General features: G+C 51.0%; 1 protein-coding gene across 10 annotated transcripts in view; it reads right to left on the reverse strand.

Annotated features, from left to right (window-relative positions):
• sdk (sidekick cell adhesion molecule) overlaps positions 1 to 18,561 on the reverse strand; it is a 56,163-nt gene that overhangs the window by 17,049 nt on the left and 20,553 nt on the right. For 6 of the 10 annotated variants that reach the window (XM_043210128.2, XM_070282811.1, XM_070282816.1 and 3 more), the window contains 5 exons: positions 7,929 to 8,060; positions 2,510 to 2,686; positions 760 to 1,513; positions 574 to 701; positions 27 to 191 (listed from right to left, as the gene is read on the reverse strand). In XM_043210128.2, coding sequence (XP_043066063.1) covers positions 27 to 191; positions 574 to 701; positions 760 to 1,513; positions 2,510 to 2,686; positions 7,929 to 8,060 — 1,356 coding nt within the window. The remainder of the gene's footprint in view (positions 1 to 26; positions 192 to 573; positions 702 to 759; positions 1,514 to 2,509; positions 2,687 to 7,928; positions 8,061 to 18,561) is intronic. The other 4 variants (XM_070282822.1, XM_070282821.1, XM_070282820.1 and 1 more) reach the window with 2 other exon arrangements.

Genomic DNA, 18,561 nt, shown 5'->3' on the forward strand with positions numbered 1-18,561 from the left:
ACTTAATGCTGTAGAGATGCCCATACCAAAGCGGAAGTCCTTGCGTTTACCAATGGTACCAGTTCCCGATCCTGAGCCCGAGCCCCTTTCCGCTCCCGATCCCGATCCCGATCCCAAGCCAGCATGCGAAGCTCTTACCCTGAGGATACGGGGCTGGGCCAGGCGTTTGACGCGTTTCTTGGCGGTGTCTGCTATGGATTCGTATTCGTGGTTAGCAATATGGGTTAGAGGCGAGAATGCAAAATGGTTAGGGGGCCGCTCCAAAGGTGGCTTACTTAGACTAGGATGGGTTATGATCCAGGCATCAGGCAGTAGCTGCATGTGGCGCCCGACTGGCACTGAAGGGGGAGTGGCTCAGACCATCTGTATTGGATGGTTTCTCTCCAGGATCACGACATTAAAAGCTCTAACTAATCTAAACAGTAACTAGTCATGAGTAACTAGTCATGAGTGGAGGAGTCTCTTGTCCTTGTCCAAGAGATGGGACAACAGTATCCTGTTCTTTCTGTCCCTGCTTAATAGCCACTCCGCTTCCAGTGCCACTCGGACACAGCCGGAAACCTCTCGACTTACTTTTCACGCGCAGCCAGGTGCTGGCCGAGTTCTCGCCGGCCTCGTTGCTCGCCAGGCACTGGAACATGGCGGCGTCGTCCAGGACCAGCTTCTTGATCACCAGGGTGTTGTCCGTGCTCAGTGCATATCTGGAAAGGATTAGGCATTACTATAGTACTCTCCCGGGCCATCGATGTGGCGACTCACCTTCCGCTTTCGATGTGGGCGTCCACCGACTCTGCGTTCCGGAACCACCGGACCTGGGGCGTGGGCTCGCCCACCACGTCGCAGGGCAGCTGCACCTGTCCGCCAAACTCCCCGAACGTCTCCGCCCGCATCGGCGTGAAGAAGACGGGCGGCTCGAGGATCTGTAGGCGGGCCGAGGCGCTCACTGGCGGATAGCCGCCGCTGCGCAGCCGCACCTGGCAGGTGTACTCTCCGGAATGGGAGCTGTTGGCCTGCAGGAGGGCCAGGGTGCGGTTCCAAGGGTCGTTGAGGGTGTGCCGGACGCCGGCGGTCTCCACGGCCAGGCCGTCCTTCAGCCAGAGAGTCTCCAGCTCGTGCAGGGGCCGGGCATTGGCGATGCACTGCAGCTCGACGACGCCGGTGCCCAGTTTGACCTTGACGTCCTGCGGCCGTACAATGATCTCGGGCGCCACCTCCACGAACGGGTCACCGCTCACGTTCAGATGGACATAGGCGCTGCTCTCCTCCTTGCCCAGCTGGGTGTTGGTGGCCCGGGCGCGGTAGCCCCGCCGGTCGCCCTCGCCGGCGCTCAGGATGATCAGCTGGTTGGCCTGGGTGAAGGCGTACTTGATGTCGTAGTTGAGGGGCCCGTCCTCCGACTGCCACATCACCGAGGGCGTCGGCACCGAGTCTATGGCCGGCATATCGAAGACCGCCGGATGGCCGCTGGTCACCGTCAGCCGTCCCTCGGTGGTATTCTCAAAGACGCCCATATCTAAGGAGAGGGGGAGAGGAGGAGTAGTGGGTTAGTGAAAGGAAAGCCTCTTCCAGGAGGGCTTGGGCTTGAGCTCAGCCAGCCATGAAGCTCTGCCGCACAAGCTGCCTTCCTGTGGTGTCACTCGCTAATTGAATTGAAGGCACTGCGGCCTGCGGGCAAGTCACCGCCCGATACCACCCCCCACCGCCCATCGAAGAGGCAGCCAGCCCCCCAGCTTTAAAGGTTATTAGGTTCAGTTTAAGTTGCCCTCTCCTACAATTAATTAAGTGCTCAAGACGCTGCTCCAACTACCATGCATACCAGCTGCTCCAAGTCAACCAGTCAACGAGTCATTGAGTCATTGAGTCAGTCTGTCAGCAGGCCATGCCCCCACTCTGCCCCACTCTACCCCCAGAAAAGAAGGTCACCGTGAATTCGGTTCGGGGGAATCAGCAGGAGAGGAGGTCGAGGAGGATTTATTAGTTCAAGTAGTGGGGTAATAGGCACTCGCCCCGGCACACGGAGCTCAAGTGTCACTCACACTTACTTGTCTAATTGTTCGTAACACACCCACACCCCCTCACACCACCACCCACTCCCACACCCACTCCTACCCGGTGACCTCCTCGTTCATGTTGTAATTAAGTTCGTATTAAAGAAAAATTAGCAGCTAAACATTTAACCCCCAACCGGGCGGGTGGGGGAGGAGGTTTCCCAGGAAAACACTCGACATGCCAGTGCCGTGACAGCCGTTTGATTAGTAATCCTTGTGCCCCGAACAGCATCCTACCCCCCAGGGGATGTCCTCCCACTCCTAGTAAGTCTAATAAGTCGACACTTTCCGGTTCTGCTTTGGAGGACACTGTGATCCAGCCTGGAGTCTTTAAAGGAATGGCCGCTAATCGAAACATAAATGAAACCTTAAGGATCCTCCCCCACCCACCCAGTCAGTCAGTCAGTCCAAACCCCAAATGGATCCTCTCCAGCCTCCTGGAGGAGTGTGTGTATACTTACAGGCCACCACAACATCGCTCTTCTCGCTCAATATGGATCCGGCATCGTTCCTGGCGATGCACTGGTAGCTGCCCGCATCCTCGCGCCGCGTACTGTGGAAGCGGTAGAACTGGCTGGACGAGAAGTCGCCCACTGGCACGCCGTCCTTGAGCCAACGGTACATGGGTTGCGGGTATCCTGCGGAAAGAAAGAGAAGAAACATGGACATGAGTCGGTTGCACCAAGACAGAGATGGGATGCGTTAATACCGCAGTAAGTAGCGGGGCGGAGTGTGGGGGGGTTTTATTTGATTTTCCTGACAAAGGACACCCCTGCCTTCCTTCCCTCTCCCCCGACCGCAGCATACACATTTTGATTAAATCGTACTCTGGCGGAGTTCCAGGGAGCCATAAAGGGACCAATAGATGGATGCCAGCATAAAGGACCACCACCCGAACCCTCCTGACCCTCCTGGCCGCAGTTGGCTTCATTTGTCCAGTGTCCTGAGAGCTCATCCCGATTTCATTGCTGCAGCCAGGCATTTAAATTAAAGTTGATTTATATTGCCCGCCCACCTGCCACCACCCGCCCCGGGGCAGTGGCTCCCTTTTGCGAAATGGAATTGCAATTGGAATGGCTAAACAAAAATTACATGTGACCTGGCTCAGAGGAGGGTCAGAGGCGGGTCAGAGGCGGAGGTCGATCTAAATGAAAGCCTGAATAAAATATGCGCCCGCCTAACTGGCCAGGATGCAACAGGACAGACGGATGGCTGGATGGCTGGATAGCCAGAGGCCCAAAAGCGACCATCAGCCCATCAACGCCCTGGCCCGGAAAGTGCTAGCCTCACGTGCCAGAGCCCTTTCCCAGATACCCTGTACTTCGTCTCCAAATGGCCTGAAAGGACTCCCAGATTAGAGGGTAACTGGCGGAGCGGCCATTCCATTCAGTTTAAGGACGAAATCGAATTGCGCCAAGTTAGAGCCGAAACTGGAAACTACCAGCCGAGAATAGGAATCAAATGGAATCATCTTGAGAATAGCAAGGACACGGGAGGAGGCGGAGGAGCTGGTGGCAGGCCGAAAGTTTCTCAAGAAAAAGTCGGAATCCAAAGGATAAGACAGGACAAGAAAAAAAGTTACCGAATCGGACCGAAAGGCAAAAGTCTATTTGGGCAATGACGCTGCTATAAAATTACAATTTGGGGAATTGTGAGGCAAACACACACACCCAAGGATACACCCAAGGACACACACAGGGAGACACACAAGGACCTCCATACACACATCGAAGTGCCGTTGGTCAACAATCCGAGCCCAGGGGATGGAAGGAGACGACGACTGGCCGAGGAAACAAACATTCTCCAGCGAAATGTGTCATCGAAGCAAAGGTCCAATGGCCAGTCGTCCAATGGCTAGGAGACAAGGTCATCCCTGGTTTCTTCCAGTGCCTGAACACTGGCCCCCCCCTCCCTTTCATATCGGTACGTTTAATTATAATAACTAAACCGGCAAGAATCCTTTGAGTCGAAGCCGTACAAGAGCCCACCAGGGGCCCACCAGAAAGCCGACCCGAGAGAGGCAACCCGAGAAGCTCCCCCCGAAAAGAAACCCCAAGGGGGTGGGGGGCCAAGACACTGCCTGGTACTGACTCTGACTTTGATCAGAATTAAAGAACTACTTGGCCGGCTACATCCTTCTTCCAAGCGGATGACTTCCGGCTCCGGAAAGTAGGCAACATGTTTTCGCAAAAATGAATTCCCTTGTAAATATTTTTCAGATTACTTCGCTTTGCGGTTAAGCAGGAGCTCCAGGAACACCAGGAAGCCAGTCAGCCAGTCATCAGTCAGTCAATCAGCTAGTCAATCAATCAATCAGTCAATCAGCTGGTGTCTAAGCCCAGGCTGGGCATATAAATAAATTCAATAAACGGCAACGGAATGCAACAAACTGCATTTGTGTGGAAAAGTAAAGGGGTTTTCCGCTTTTCCTGTTTCTGTATTTGTGTGTCAGTGTGCCTGTGTGTGTGTTGGGTATCCTGGCTGGGAGTCCTGGCACGCATGGCGGAAATTGTTTGATTTGTGGCCAGAGCAAATCCATCGATTGAATGATTGCCAGCCCGTGTGCTCCGCGAAATCAATTTCATTTGCAAGCCAGGACGAGGTCACTGCTACCGGTAACAGGAACAGGAAGTAGAACAGGAAGAGGATGATAACCAGACTGCATCCTGCCAGGCCAGTCGGGGCATTCATAACTCCAACCGGCCATCAATATTTGTCCCCAAAATATCCTAGCCAGGACCTGCCAGAGCTAACAATTCAAGAGCTGTCTTTAAAAAAAAAAAGGAAAAAAAATGTTAATTTGTTGCAACTTTCGGAAGCCCTTTTTGTGGCAGCAACTTCGGCCATCCCGGCACATGTTTGCTAAATTATTCCAACGCCTGTGGACTCTGGTCTCCCTGGTCTGGTCTCCTCCCCGCAGGTGTGGAGTGGCACCAAACTTGAAAAGTGCCTAAAAGGCTTTTCTCGCCTTGTCTCGGCCTCTGGGTCCTGGGTCCTTCAGTTCTTGCTGCACTTTTCGGCTCCACATTTCACTTTTATGCCACACGCCTTTGTTTGCACATTTCGGGCAGTTGGCTGGCCATGTCCTTGCGTCCTGCCACATGCCGCAATGGCCCACAACTTGGCCCACAAATAGCTTGGCTAACTAAAGTCACCATCATAGCCAGGACTAGGAGACTATCTACCTTTTTGATTTTGAATTTCTATTCCAATTGGAAAGGGATATTGGAGGAGAAAGGATGATCCTTGCAGAAGGAAGAATGCAGAAAGGAAGAACCTCCTAAGGACATCTTAGAAAAAATTCCAAAAAATATCTAAGTAAGGAGGTATTTAAGGAAGAGCTAGTATAAGGAACTGAGCATCTAGAATCTCTGATTAAGATCGGATAAGATTTAAGGAAGCTACTATCCTCCGAAGGTGGATTAGAAGGAAAGATCCCAAGTTGCAACCTTCAAGGGTGAATCCTAGTGTCTTTATAGTCCTGATACCATCAAGACCCAATCTAGTTCTCCACTTTCCCTTCCATTACCAGGCATTTCACCAATTTGGTCATTAACTTTCCATATTTCCAGTCCTGCCGGCTGTCCTCCATCCTCCATCCTCAGCCGAGTTCATCTTTAAGTAAACACAATATCCTTGTTGCCTCAATCACCTTTTCGGTTTATTCTGTTGGAATTTTCTTGGTTTCCATTTCAGGAATACTTTGTTTTTCAGTTGTTGCCATGCCGCTTCTCACAATACATTAGGGCAGTACCAGTACCAGTACCAGCATCATATAGGCATACACTCTTATAGGAATCCTGGCCTGAATCTTCTCCTGCTCCTCCTCGCTGGTTTTGGAGAATAAACAACAGAGGATTGGCGGCAATGGCTGGAATGCCTTCCCCGAGAACGAGAAAGAAATTGCGACAAAAAGCTGGCAGACTGGCAGCAACAAAAACAATAGTTTTTGCAATTTTCCAGCTTACCTTCCCCCCACCACTTCTGGAGAGAAGAGCTAGAAGGAGAAGAAAGGCTTCGGCCACGCACTCTTCCGACTGGGAGATGTAGTCTCTCCCAGCCCTCCTCCTCCTCCTCGTGTTCGACACATGTCCGACTTGCAGCGCTTTGGCGGCTTTGTTGTTGCCACAAAACAGTCTTTGTTGCAAGTGAATGCGCTACATTTGAGAGGCAAGCGCTCCCCCCCCCCACCCCCTACTCTCATCTCTAGTCTCGCTTCCTCTAATGCGGGGCTCATCGCATTTCATTTTGTTGGCCAGAAACGATTCCACCACAGCTGTTGGGGCATGTTGGGCTGGCCACCAGGACGTTGCACATACGAGCCAACAGGGTGTCGCTATAGTTGCCACCTGGTACTTCTTCTACTGTTCCTGGTTGTTGTTTTCACGATTGTCGCGCCACAAAACGGGGTGGATGAGGGGGTGTTTATGGGGGGTAGAGGTGTGGAAACCCGTTTACTCGAGATGAGAGCCGCCCCTTCATGGCCGTGGAAAACAAAAAATCGCGACCAACCGAGAAAAACTTCCTCTAGAGCGACGCGATGCCATAAAGTATCTTAAAGCGCTGGGATGTGGGATGTGTGGGGGGAGGGGGGAGGAGGCTGGTTCTGCCACTATCTGTATCTGTGTGCCTCCAAAAGTGAGCTAGTATGTGTGTGTGTGTTGACAGCTGAAACCGCCAAAGTGACTGAAAGCGCGAACGGCAACGCTTGTTGTGGCATCTGCAACAAAAACAACAGCAACGCCAAAGAGCAGCTAAAGAGATTTGCATTTGTTTTTATTTCCTCCCCCCCGCAGTCCCCCCTCGCAGGCCACCTAGCAGGCCTCCCCCTTGCACCACCCTTTGCTGGCCTTTTTTTTTTGGGGGAAAACCCCCTTGCAGCTTATGCAAAGTGCTCGGCTCTGGGGTGTCGTTGCACAGATCCCCATAAATGCGCACAAACAGTATCCCCCCCCCCCCCCCTCTCCCCCCCCCCCGCTAGTGTGCAACACCCTGCGGGGAGCAGGGGGGGGGGGGGGGGGTATAACCCTCCATGAAAGGCCAGAAAACCAACTGCGATTATGGCCGATATCCCCGAGAATCAGTTATGCCCGAACAGCCACTCATATGCCAGGAGAGAGAGAGGACACCAATAGCTCGCTGATGGAACCAATAGAAGGGTCATCGGGCTGGCCTAATCGCCGCTCAAGGACACACGACGTCAAGGCCGAAAGGTTAAACGTTCGAATCACCTTGGCCTTTGGCCGTAATTTGCCAATTAAGACACAACAAACAATGGCCCTATAGCCACCTCCACATCCGTATCCGCATCCCGTAGTATTCCCGTCCCCAGGCGCGGACCTTTCAGGACTAATTTTGTGAATCCGCCGGCCATAAAACACAAGCAAGGACCAAGGCCGTAAACAGCAGAAGCCTGGGCCGTCCTTTTTCGGGGGGGCGGTGGGCAGTGGGCGGAAGGACCAGCAATATGAAACCGATACTCGAAACTGTCAAATGCAGGACACAGGGACAGGACGAAGCATTACGTGTACCTCCTGCCTGCGAGTCCTGGACGGCTGTTGACTGGACACTGGCACGCCCTAAAGCGCTCAAAGGATTACTCGTGGGGCCCAGCTGGGTGGGAAACCCCATAAAAGTTATTGTTTTTCTACTTCATTATCTTTGAAAAGCGGCCAGGCCAGGCCAGGCAGCGAAGAGGGAAAATGCTTTCGTTTATGGTTTCCTTTTACAAAAGCCCCCAGGACTCTCGCAGGACTCTTGGGGCTGGCAGGAGGAGGAGGAGGCTGGAAAGCGAAGCCCCAAACGGCCGGATTATGACACGCTTTTGATTCAGTTAACAGGTGTTTACCAGGTAGACTATCCTTAGAGGCTAACACTTACCCAGGGCATGGCACTGCAGGATCTTAGTGCTCCCCTCGCTCACGATCGAGCCGGAGGAGGAGGGATGCGTGGTGAATCTGGGGGCCTGGAGCTGCTGCTGCGAGATCAGCTGCTGGGTCTGCGGGCTGGACTCTGAAAGAAGAAACAACAATGGAGGTTAGTGGAGGTCGAACATGGAGGGATTTGCCTAAAAGCTTCGCGCCTCGGACCGATTTGTTCGGCTTTGGCTTAAATCCGAGGGCTTAAAGGTGACCTGTCTGATTTATGGCAGCCGGGAGGGGGGTGGGCTGCCACCTGAAGCCATCCGCATCCATTCCCATCCCCACCACGAGTCAGATCGATTTCCCAGCATTTATTTTCCATTTTTTGGAAAAAGTCCCAGGGTTGGGACTTGGGTTTATTTTCCATCAAGAGGGGGGGATGGGACTCTAGAGGGGGGGAAAGTACAACAATATGGCAGAGGGCAACAATAAATGCAGCTTTCATAAATAAATACATTCACATATTATATCATATTTCGTAAAAAACAATATAAATACATTTTCGATTTCTGATATTTGCATTTTTATTTAATTTTCGGACGCAACTGGACCCCAAAAAACCAGGACCAGACCAGGACATGGCAGGAGTCAGGGGTCAGGCCGACTCCCAACCCCCCCCCATTAGAATACTGTGTTGTGGGCTATAACCAATTGGATTCCCCCGGCCAGAGTCCAGAGAGAGGATTGTTTTTCACAAATATTTGGTCCATTTGTGGTCCAGATTCATGGAGTAACAAGGATATCAACAGCAATTACCAGAGAGGAGGGAGGGGGAGGAGGGAGGGGTGGAGCACTAAATTATTCAGGATGCAGGATAACGTATTCATGGTCCCATGCCAAAGTGTTAATTGAAAACAAAGGACCTGCAAGGCGGCCTAATCCCCGGCAGAGTTCCAAACCAAATAGTTCCACGTCTCCATGCTCCTCCTCCTCCTCCTCCTGCTGGTGCTGGAAAGCAATCTTGAAACCGCTAAGGATGCCAATCAATTGGTCAGCCCCCCCCCGTTGTTGATCCAAGCCCGTGTCGTCATGCGAGGTGACGAGTGCTTGCCGCATGCCCCACTGAAGCCGACACTGTAACTGACCCACCGCACAGCCCTCGTGCCACTCTTGCCCAGCTCTTGTTAGGTTGCCATGCCCACCATGCCTAGCCCACCCCGCCCCCCAGCTCACTGAGCCGAATTATGACTACATCTCCGAGTGCCTTTGATATTGGACCGAGTGGCCGAGGAAGCCACAGACCAGCTCTCATGCAGTTCGGCATGTAAGCTCCTCCGCCAGGACACCTGACGACCCACTCTAGTCCTGCCCGTGGCCGTCATCCGGAGGGGTCAGTCTGGAGGAGATGAATGGTGCTCTCTCTCCAGCTTTTGCGGTTTGGTGCGCATGCGTGCCGGCAACCGCGAATTCCATCTTGCATGGCTTCCCCACATCGGACACTTGATACCAAGTGGCAGCTGCTGTGTGGCAGAGATGCGCTCGATTTGCAACACGCCACTCGAGTGCTGCAGGCGACCCTAAACTGTGTCAGTCTTTGAGACAGTGGTGGAGGCGGGGGGGAAGGGGTTAGCGTGCAACGTGCAACACACATGCTGGCTGGCTTTTGTTGCTGCATTTGTTTGCCCAATGATGCAAAGTACACAATCTCAGGAGCAGGCAGGCAGGCAGGACAGGCAGGACAGGCAGGCAGGACACAATACCTGATACCCAGATACCCAGGTCCTAGCTCCTTGCCACTTCCTCGTGCGGCTGGCAACTCAAGCTAATGTGGGTTCAAGTGGGCGTTTCTGGGTGGCCCAGGGGTCAGGTCGCCCAGCCATCTGATATGGCCCGGATGGAGGTTATAAGCAGGGATGAGGATGAGCAGGCTTCACGGGAAGTGATTTTAAATGCCCGAGATCCTGTTGATATCCTGGCTGTTTGTTTTGGGGGGCACCTCTCCCCGACCCCGGCCACTGCCCGAATTAGGAGAGGCAGTCCCTCCGGCAGGCAGTATACTCCCCCGCCCCCTTCCACAGTTTTTAAAGATTACCCTGCTCGTCTGTCCATCCCGTCAATCATCCCAACTGCAGGCCTCTCTCTCTCCATGGTCTGTAGTCTGTAGTCTGTGGTGTGGCTGTGGAAGCAGATCCCCGAGTCTCCATTTAACTTTCGAGAGCGGTCTCTCAACTAATTTTCGTGTTGTCGGCGTGCGGGACACGGCACATCAATCAAACTTTAACCCGCAGGAGGGGACTGCTCGAGGAGGAGGAGGAGGAGGAGGCCAACTCTCCACATACCACACACACACACCCACATCTCGCACTCGCCGGAATGGAAAGTGTGAGCTGGGAAACTTTGGTGTTCACTTCACTCCGCGCCTCCCAAATGAATTGTGAATAGTTTCGATTCAATTGCCCTCCTCCTGGAGGAGGATTAGGGCCGCCACCACGATAAATGGCCACCAAGTTTCCAGCAAAGGGGGGCGGGGTAATTATACAGACTCGGGGTGGGTTGCGGGTCGGTGGTGGTTGTCAGGAAGGGAATAATTTATGCGGAGGAGCGGCCGGGAGCTAGGACAAGAAGTAACCCACCATTACCGATGACATCCAGGCAATGGAAAAGCGAAACACTTCATAATCTTGGTGGTGGTCACTATTGGCTCCTCCTCCTCCTCCGCCCTCCACTCTAAACTCATCCCTTTCATTTCACTTTTGTTTTGTCCAGCTGACGCCTTTGTCGTTTATCACAAGGTCCTCCCACCATGACCTGCGAACCATGACCTCCTCCTCCTCCTGACCAGCAGCCGTTGCTGACACGTCTCATAAATTTCATTGCTGTCGCTGTCCTCTAATCCCCGGCTGCCCCTCCCTCCTGCCACCTGAGAAATGGCACTTATCACTTATCACTTGTCCTGTTCCCTGTCTCGGTCTTGTTTTCCTTCCGGACTAATAGTGATTGCTCCTCAAATCGGCCCGTGATTAGCCACCTAAGCTCCTGCGGCCACCGTGGCGCACGAACTCCGCACCCCGTCAAGGGGTTAAGCCATTAAGACACTAATTCCAGGGATCAGGGGGTACTCCTTCCCTCGAAACAGGCGATTATTGAATTCTTGGATGGATTTGGAATGCGACAAATAGCCTGCGACAGTTCCCTGCAGGGCTCGACCTCTAGGGGACTTTACTTTTCCAACTGGAACTATCCTAGAGGCCCATCCTAGAGGGTATCTCGTCTGCGGATACTCCCCACTAGGCAGGCACTAGGAACTCGTATGGATGACAATGAATTCGCCCGACAACCCCAACAAGAAAGTTCAAAAAACTCAAGTCCAGAGTTTATTGATTTTCCTGCCCAGCTCCCAGCCCCCAGCTCCCAGCCCCCAGCTCCCTGCCTCTGGTATCTGGACTCTGGCCTGGCCTGCCCTCCACTGTGTGTTTTTCTAGAGACTTTTTTTCTATTTTGGCATTTTTTTTTGTGCCCTGGCTGCTGCTGAAAAGCATTTAGTTTGCCATTTGACACAAGACACGGTCGTAGAGAGGGGAAGGGCCAACTATAGACCAGCGGACATGGATCGGTGGGGAATCGGTGTAGCTGTTGGCATTCTGTAACTGGAAGCCTCGACAGAAATAGCCAGCCAGAGAGGCTTGTTGCGATTGAATATTAATCCATTTCGATTGGGGGATTCGGAGCTCTGGGAGGGGTTCGGAGGTCAGTTAGGTGGTTGGTGGAGGTCAGTTAGACACCTACCTTGTGCCAGATAGTGCCTGTCTTGTTGGTCTCCTACTAATCTGCATAATTTTTATTAATTTCGCATAATTGTCCAATATTTTCCGCATTTTTGGAATCTATTTTCGGGCATTAAGTGGCAACTAGTTCCTCCTCCTCCTCCTGGGATCTCCTGGTCTCTGACCACCACCATCTCTCACCGGCAAGTCGATTTGCATACAAGCGGTAATCACTTGTTAGTTGCAATTAAAACAAAGGTGAACTTTTCCCAAGACGCCATCGTCACCGCCTCCGCCTCTGAACCAGTCGGGATGGGAACTCTTTTGGGTGGAAAAACCTGTTCCTCCCCCTCCACTGAAATTGGATGGCATGCAATTTTCTTTTAGGAGACTTTAGCACGACCATAGAGCCACCCATCCATGCAGCCATCCAGCCATCCAGCCATTCTCCAGCTTAGCTGCTTTATCAGCTGCCTCAGTAGCAGAAGCTTTTCTGGCCCAAGACTCTCACTCTCGGGCTCATTATGAGGCAACAATGCACCTGCCACCCAGCCACCCAGCCATCCCGCGATGGCAGGAAAATAAAGGAAAATATGTGGAACAGCCCCCCAAATCCAACCAAGCACCACAGAAGACGACGGAATGTGTGCCAAGCAGCGGAAATCATTTGGGCATGAAGGACACCACTCTCTGACTGGATCTCGTATCTTCCAATTGTGTGGCAAGTGCCCGGAGGAGACCGACATTCCTTACAATCTTCTTAAAAGACTAGATCAGAGTCTACCAGTACCGGATAGTCTCCTAGACTATAATCCACCTCGTTATCATGCAGTTCTGATGATGCTCCTTCGGGTAAGTCTTCGGGCCAAGTTCGGCTCCTGTCCTGCCCTCCTACCTCCTCCTACCTCCACTTTCGTGTGTTGTTTATTGCGCTTTTATTTTAATATGATTTTCCAGCAAATTGTCATTGTCTTGGCAGGGTCTCCAGCTCCTCCACCTCCAGCTCCTCCCTGCCACTCTTCCATTCTGCCCTTTTATTTATGTAGTTCCGTTCCTTTCCCAGACAACCTCTCAAAGCTGTCACTGCTGCTTCTGCCACTGGCCCTCAGTTGGCTGGCAACACATGAAGTAACCATCTTATTGGGAGTTCCTGGGACTTGGTCTTGGACACGACATCTTGGCAACCGACTGCCAGCTAGCTGGAGGAGGAGGTGTGGGGTGCTGGCAGTGCCCAAGTAGTGCTGTTTTTGGGTTGCTAGCTTCCCAGAATTATGTGTTGCGTATAAATAATTTTTCGTTTTATTGTCGTGTAGCTTCCCAGGCAGCTTGGCCCTTTTATGGTTGCCCCTACCCCGACCCTCTTGTTGTTACTGGGAACTGGGGACCTAAGCAGTTCGATCTGTTTACTCCTTCTCAAAGCTACTTGCAACAATTTCGAGGCAACTGTGGCACTTGTTCGCTTCCTGTTGACGTTTCATAACCTCACAAACTTTTCTCATTGTCCTGGCAGTCAGTCCTCCCCCCGCTCTGCAATCAAGGTCGCATCAAAAACAACATAATTAGCGCATTTCCTTGCCACTGCCACAGGACCAGGCAACAGCTGCAACAGGAGGAGCAGCTCCAGAGCATTCTGAGGGGTGTCTGAGGGGCAGGCAGCATGCCACTCTTTGCCACTCGAGAGTGTCTGGCACTTGAAACACGCATTCCCTCCTTCCCATTCCTGACATTGAAACAATGCGACTATGATGGCGTGGCAACAACTGCAGGCGATGCTGCCACAAAACTAATGCCCCAACCAGCCAACCAGAACCAAAGCAAGACTTTCCAGAATCCATAAATAGACCTGAGGATGGTACTCCCCCCATCAGTCTTTGGATCAGTCTTTGAACTTGTAACCCCATTATAGCCCCTCCCCGGGGATGTCTCCTCTCCTCTCCTCTCCTCTCCTGCCCCTGATGGCTGATTATTGTAATTAAGTTCTGTTGCTGCCACTGAAGCGTAACACTCACTGGGGCACTGCCACAGCTGCCACAGCTGCCGGCTGACAATTTAGAGCTCGATTAACTCTCCCGATTGAGACGCCCTCCTGGCTCAGATTTCCAACGGTGGGGAGGGGGTCACCTGGCCAAGCTAATCACGCCGAGTGGAGTGGAGCCCATCTCCATTAATCTGAAGGAGGAGCTCCGGTCAGTGGAGGGCCCTAAATTGAAAAGAATTCAGAACTGGAGAACTGGAGAGCTGAAGAGCTCCTCGGGCCAATTGAGAAATGCAATAACGGTCAAGAGGGGCAGCAGCGAGTGGGCGGAGGGGGGGAGGGGGGGCTGGGGGCTGGTGCACCCCAACCGCTAATTGGGCAGAGCAATTTATACTCGCAGTATCCTGGCTGTGGGGTGCTCCGAGGAGTAACCGAGGGCATCCCAATGACTTTCCAATCGTTGTTCCCTCGCATTAACCCAATTTACGAAATGCATCTTTAGACCTCCTCCTCCTCCTAGCCACGCCCACCTTGCCACCGAATCGCAATGGTCTGGATTTATAAACAATTTCGCTATTTTCATTATTGGAAGCCCAAGACGGCGGCAGGGGCTTAGACCAGCTAGAATGGAGGGGAGGGAATGGAGGGAGGTGTTGCATCCGCTGGTTGCCACTACTACTTGCCACCCATTCTACTTGCAGCTGATGGTGATGATGATGAAATCTTCTAAAAATGTTTTTGTTTATTTATCTATTTTGGTGGCAAGCACGAGGGGGGGGAGGGTGCCACAATTGCAGCATCAGGCTGCACAAACACCGACACAGACACACACCACGAGACTCGCGGTAGCGACTTTGAAGCCATGTGTTCTTCTAACCGACACGTTCTTTTTAGAATCCCACAGCCAGAGAAAGGGAGAGGAGAAGAGAGGGGGTAGGGAGGGGTATGTCTTCCAGCGAAGACTCTGCTAGAATCCAAGGTATTCTCCAACAAGAGAAGCAAAGCAAACAGCAGTAACCCCGCCGCCAGGTCATCAAGTACAGAGGGAGGGGTGGGCCTGAAGAAAGAACCGAAGAAGAAGAGAGAAGAATCCAAGGGGGGAGTAAGGGGGGCAAGAGGCATAACAAGTAAATCAGGTTTTCCAGCCATCAAAGTATTAACCTTTTGTTGGAGCTGCCACCGGGCTCTGGCGCTGTACATAGCTTCCACAAAGCCCATGGAGTTGTGGCGACTCAAAGGAAGTCTCTGCAAGAGGCAGTGGGAGTGGCAGCGGCAGCGGCAGCGGCAGCACAAGTTGCAGCAACAGCAACAGCTGCTGCCACTGCCACGGCAGCTTAGCCCGGAGACCAGGTGAGTGAGTAGAAGGAGAACTGACTCACGGCGGGTTGGGGAGCTTAAGGTGGAGACTTTTGGTGGCCAGTGTGGCAAGTGGCGCGCACGATTACTCACATGTGTTGCTGCAGCTCCTCCTCCCCTCCCCTCCGCCTGGTTTTGAGGTCACTTCGAGTGGCTTATTTCCGCCTTTTTGCATGCTGCATGCTGCTCTCCCTGCTGGGGCAGTTAACAACAGAGACAGAAACTGGCCAAGTGGCTAGGATGCCTCAGGACTGTGGCAGGACCTAGAAACTTGCACCAATACATCCATCAATCAGTCAGGAACTTGGTCAAGACTTACAGAAACTTTGTGGCAGCCTCACAAATCACTCAGGTGTCTTGAGCTTGAGTCTGGCATGCCCCAGTGTGGCACTAAGAAGAGGTAGCACGAAAGTAGAGCACACTCCCGAGCACACAAAGGCAATCGAAAAGCTCACAAGCCAAGAGTGGACGCTGCAACAAATCGCCAAGTGTCGATAGCACGAAAAACGAAAAAAAAAAAAAATGAAATGTTGCTGCAACAAACACACACATATGGAGGGTTAAAGGGGTGGAGAGGTGGTGGTGGTGCAGAGCAAATGCAGTGAACTGCATTTTGTTCAATTTGGCTCTTTGTTTTGCTCTTTTATTCGCTTCTTTTGTGGCTGCACCATTGACTCTTTTTTTCCTTTTAGGCCTCTTTTCGCTGCTGCTTCTGCTTTGTTGCAAGCTCGCCAATCATTTTAACCCAAATTGCTGTTGTTGCAGCTCTAGAATTGCAACAGCAACAGCAACAGCTACTATGAAGCTACAACCACATGCCACTCGCCCGAAAAAAAAGACAGAAAAGAGCAACCACGCCCCAGAAGAAAGCGAAAAGCTGCAACGGAAGTCGACTCGATTTCTTTTATTTTTTTAATTTAAAATATTTTCATATTTCAACTGAGCGGATCAGGACGGTCGGACTGGGAGAGGGTGGGGGCTGAGTCCCCATCCAGCCAGGTGAAGACAGGAAGCACCAAGTTGGCTGGTTGGGGTGGCTGGTTACGCTCCGGTAGCGTTGAAAGGGAGTGTTCCAGACACAGAAACCACTCTTCAGAGCCAGACACTGCCACTGGCAGATGGCCCAGGAAAAGTTGCTTTTCAAAAACTATCGATAATTATCGATAAAGTCATATTTTTCGAAACTAGCAGCCCAAAAAGTACCATTTTCGGAAGCCAAGAACCAATAGCTGCAGAGCTGGACGATTCTGAAGTAAGAATTATCACTTATGAGACTTATAGACAGGAAAAAAGGCCAAAAAACTATACAAATTATCGATAATTATCGATTAGTTCGCTTTTACAGCTGCTAGAAGTTCAGAAACTTGAAAAACCTAGAGGTCAAGTCAGCCATACTCCATTTCTAACTTATAATACCAATCAGACTATGGAAACAGACTCTTAGACTGTTGGGTGGTCCAATAAACTCTAAAAACTATCGATAATTATCGAGAAAATGCCATTTTTGTTACAAGTAGCTCAGTAACTACAAATTCGGGGAAGCTAAGGGTCTATAACTTCGGGCCGGTAGGATTTTAAACTAAGAACATCAACTAGACACACTTTTTAGGCTTATATACGGAAAAATGGCCCACAAAACTATACAAACCATCGATAATTATCGATAAGTTAAGATTTTCAGCTACTAGAAGTTTAGAAGCTTAAAAACCTAGAGGCCAAGACAGCCTTACACCTTTCCAAACTCTTTACACCAATCAGACCATCATACCAGACTCACAAACCTCCAAGAACCTCTAAAAACTATCGATTATCATCAACAAATGCATATTCCCAGCTACCAGACACTCAGAAACCCCAAAAACCCTAACAACAAAAGCCAATACCATCAGACCCAAACAATTTCCAGCTGATTAGATCAATCAGACAAACATATCAGAGCAGATAGCCCTGCAGATGGGCCATGAACCTAAAGAACTATCGACAAACAGACATTCCCAGCTACCAGAAGCTCAGAAACATGAAAACATAGACACCAAGGGCCAATAACATCAGAACTAGACAATTCCAAGCTGATTACATCAATCAGCGACACAGTATCAGAGTTGTCGATGACGTCCCTCCAATCCCGCCAATAAAAGTTTGTTTTGAAATCTTTCCCTAAAGGGGTCTACCGATAACTTTTATCGCTTCGCTGGTGATAGCAGCAGTAAGCTCGAAAGCCCAGTTGATGTAAGTGGGCCACCAGTTCTTAAAATTCCAAAAAGATTAATTGAAAAAATATATTTACAGGGTTTTACTTTCCAGGGGCTATCGTAGGGAGGGTTGTGAATCATAGAGGTATGACGTAGCCGGGAAGTTGCTTGGGAGAGTACTCATCCACTTAGTCTGATGCTGATGACGTCTGGCGGCGGTAATCAGAGCAATCAGGCAATTCAATCAGTCGCAAGCCAGTCCAGATCCCAGATCCCAGAATCTTCGCGACTCTGAACCATAAACAGGACTAGTAAGTGGGCCATTTGTAATTGATTTTTCGATTAAACTCGAATCGAGAAACTACCATTCCAAAGAAAACTTTGAAGCAAGTGGCTGGCTGGGGCATCAAAGGAGCCAAGGAAAGGAGCAGCAAGGAGCCAGCCACTTGGCTTCACGGGCTGCCAGCCACGAGACACAGACACAGGCCAAGTTGCGCATAATTTCTACATAAGTGCAGCCGGGTCCCCCCCCTTTTCAGCTCCAAAAAATAAATAAAGCGAAGAAAACTGTGCAGTGCAGTCGACTTGTGTTGTTATCGCCTGTCAGACAACAGCCAACAATAAGAACTTTTATTTCAAGTGGTGATGGTGGTAGTGGTGCCCTCAAGATTAGGGGGAACTCCACTTTCCATCCTCCATCCTCCAGTCTAGTCTATTTTTTATTATTTCTTTTTTTAATTTTAATTAAAGCACGAAATTCAGCCATGGGAAGTGCATCTTTCCGGGACATTTTATCTAATTAAAATTGGAAAACTCTGGAGGGGAATATGGTGGGGAATCTGTAAGGGAATCTGGTCTGCGTATCGCCACTAAAAATATCATTTTATGAGCCGTAGAATCTAGAGATGATTCATGGAAGATCTAGAGTTCTTTAAAGAGGCTGCATCTCTTGAGGAACCACCATCGAAGCCCACAAGATCAAGAGAACAAAAGACCGTGAAAGCAGATGGCCATTCCCTCCAGTAACTCACGGGTGAGTCAGCGATGAGGAGAGATGATTCACATCCAAGTAGGAAGCTGGGATGGCCCTAAACTGTTTCTGGTCAGGAGCCTGAAATATCTCTCCCACAGATTCAAATTCCAGCACATGTGGTCGACTTTTCCGGCCGCTCATCAATTATTTGTTGGAATCCAGGTGGTGGTAAACAAAGTATTCCAAGAATTCGGAGTGGGTCTTCCCCCCAAAAATCAGTCATAAATGGCCTGAAAACGATGCTCTTTAAGGCGATTGGCAAACAAACCGATACAGAAATGCCAGGACCAGGTATGGGATATCTCCACCCCATGACTGGGAGGACAAAGCGA

Source organism: Drosophila bipectinata, chromosome XL (assembly GCF_030179905.1).
Source record: "Drosophila bipectinata strain 14024-0381.07 chromosome XL, DbipHiC1v2, whole genome shotgun sequence".
In the NCBI taxonomy this organism is placed as follows: domain Eukaryota; kingdom Metazoa; phylum Arthropoda; class Insecta; order Diptera; family Drosophilidae; genus Drosophila; species Drosophila bipectinata.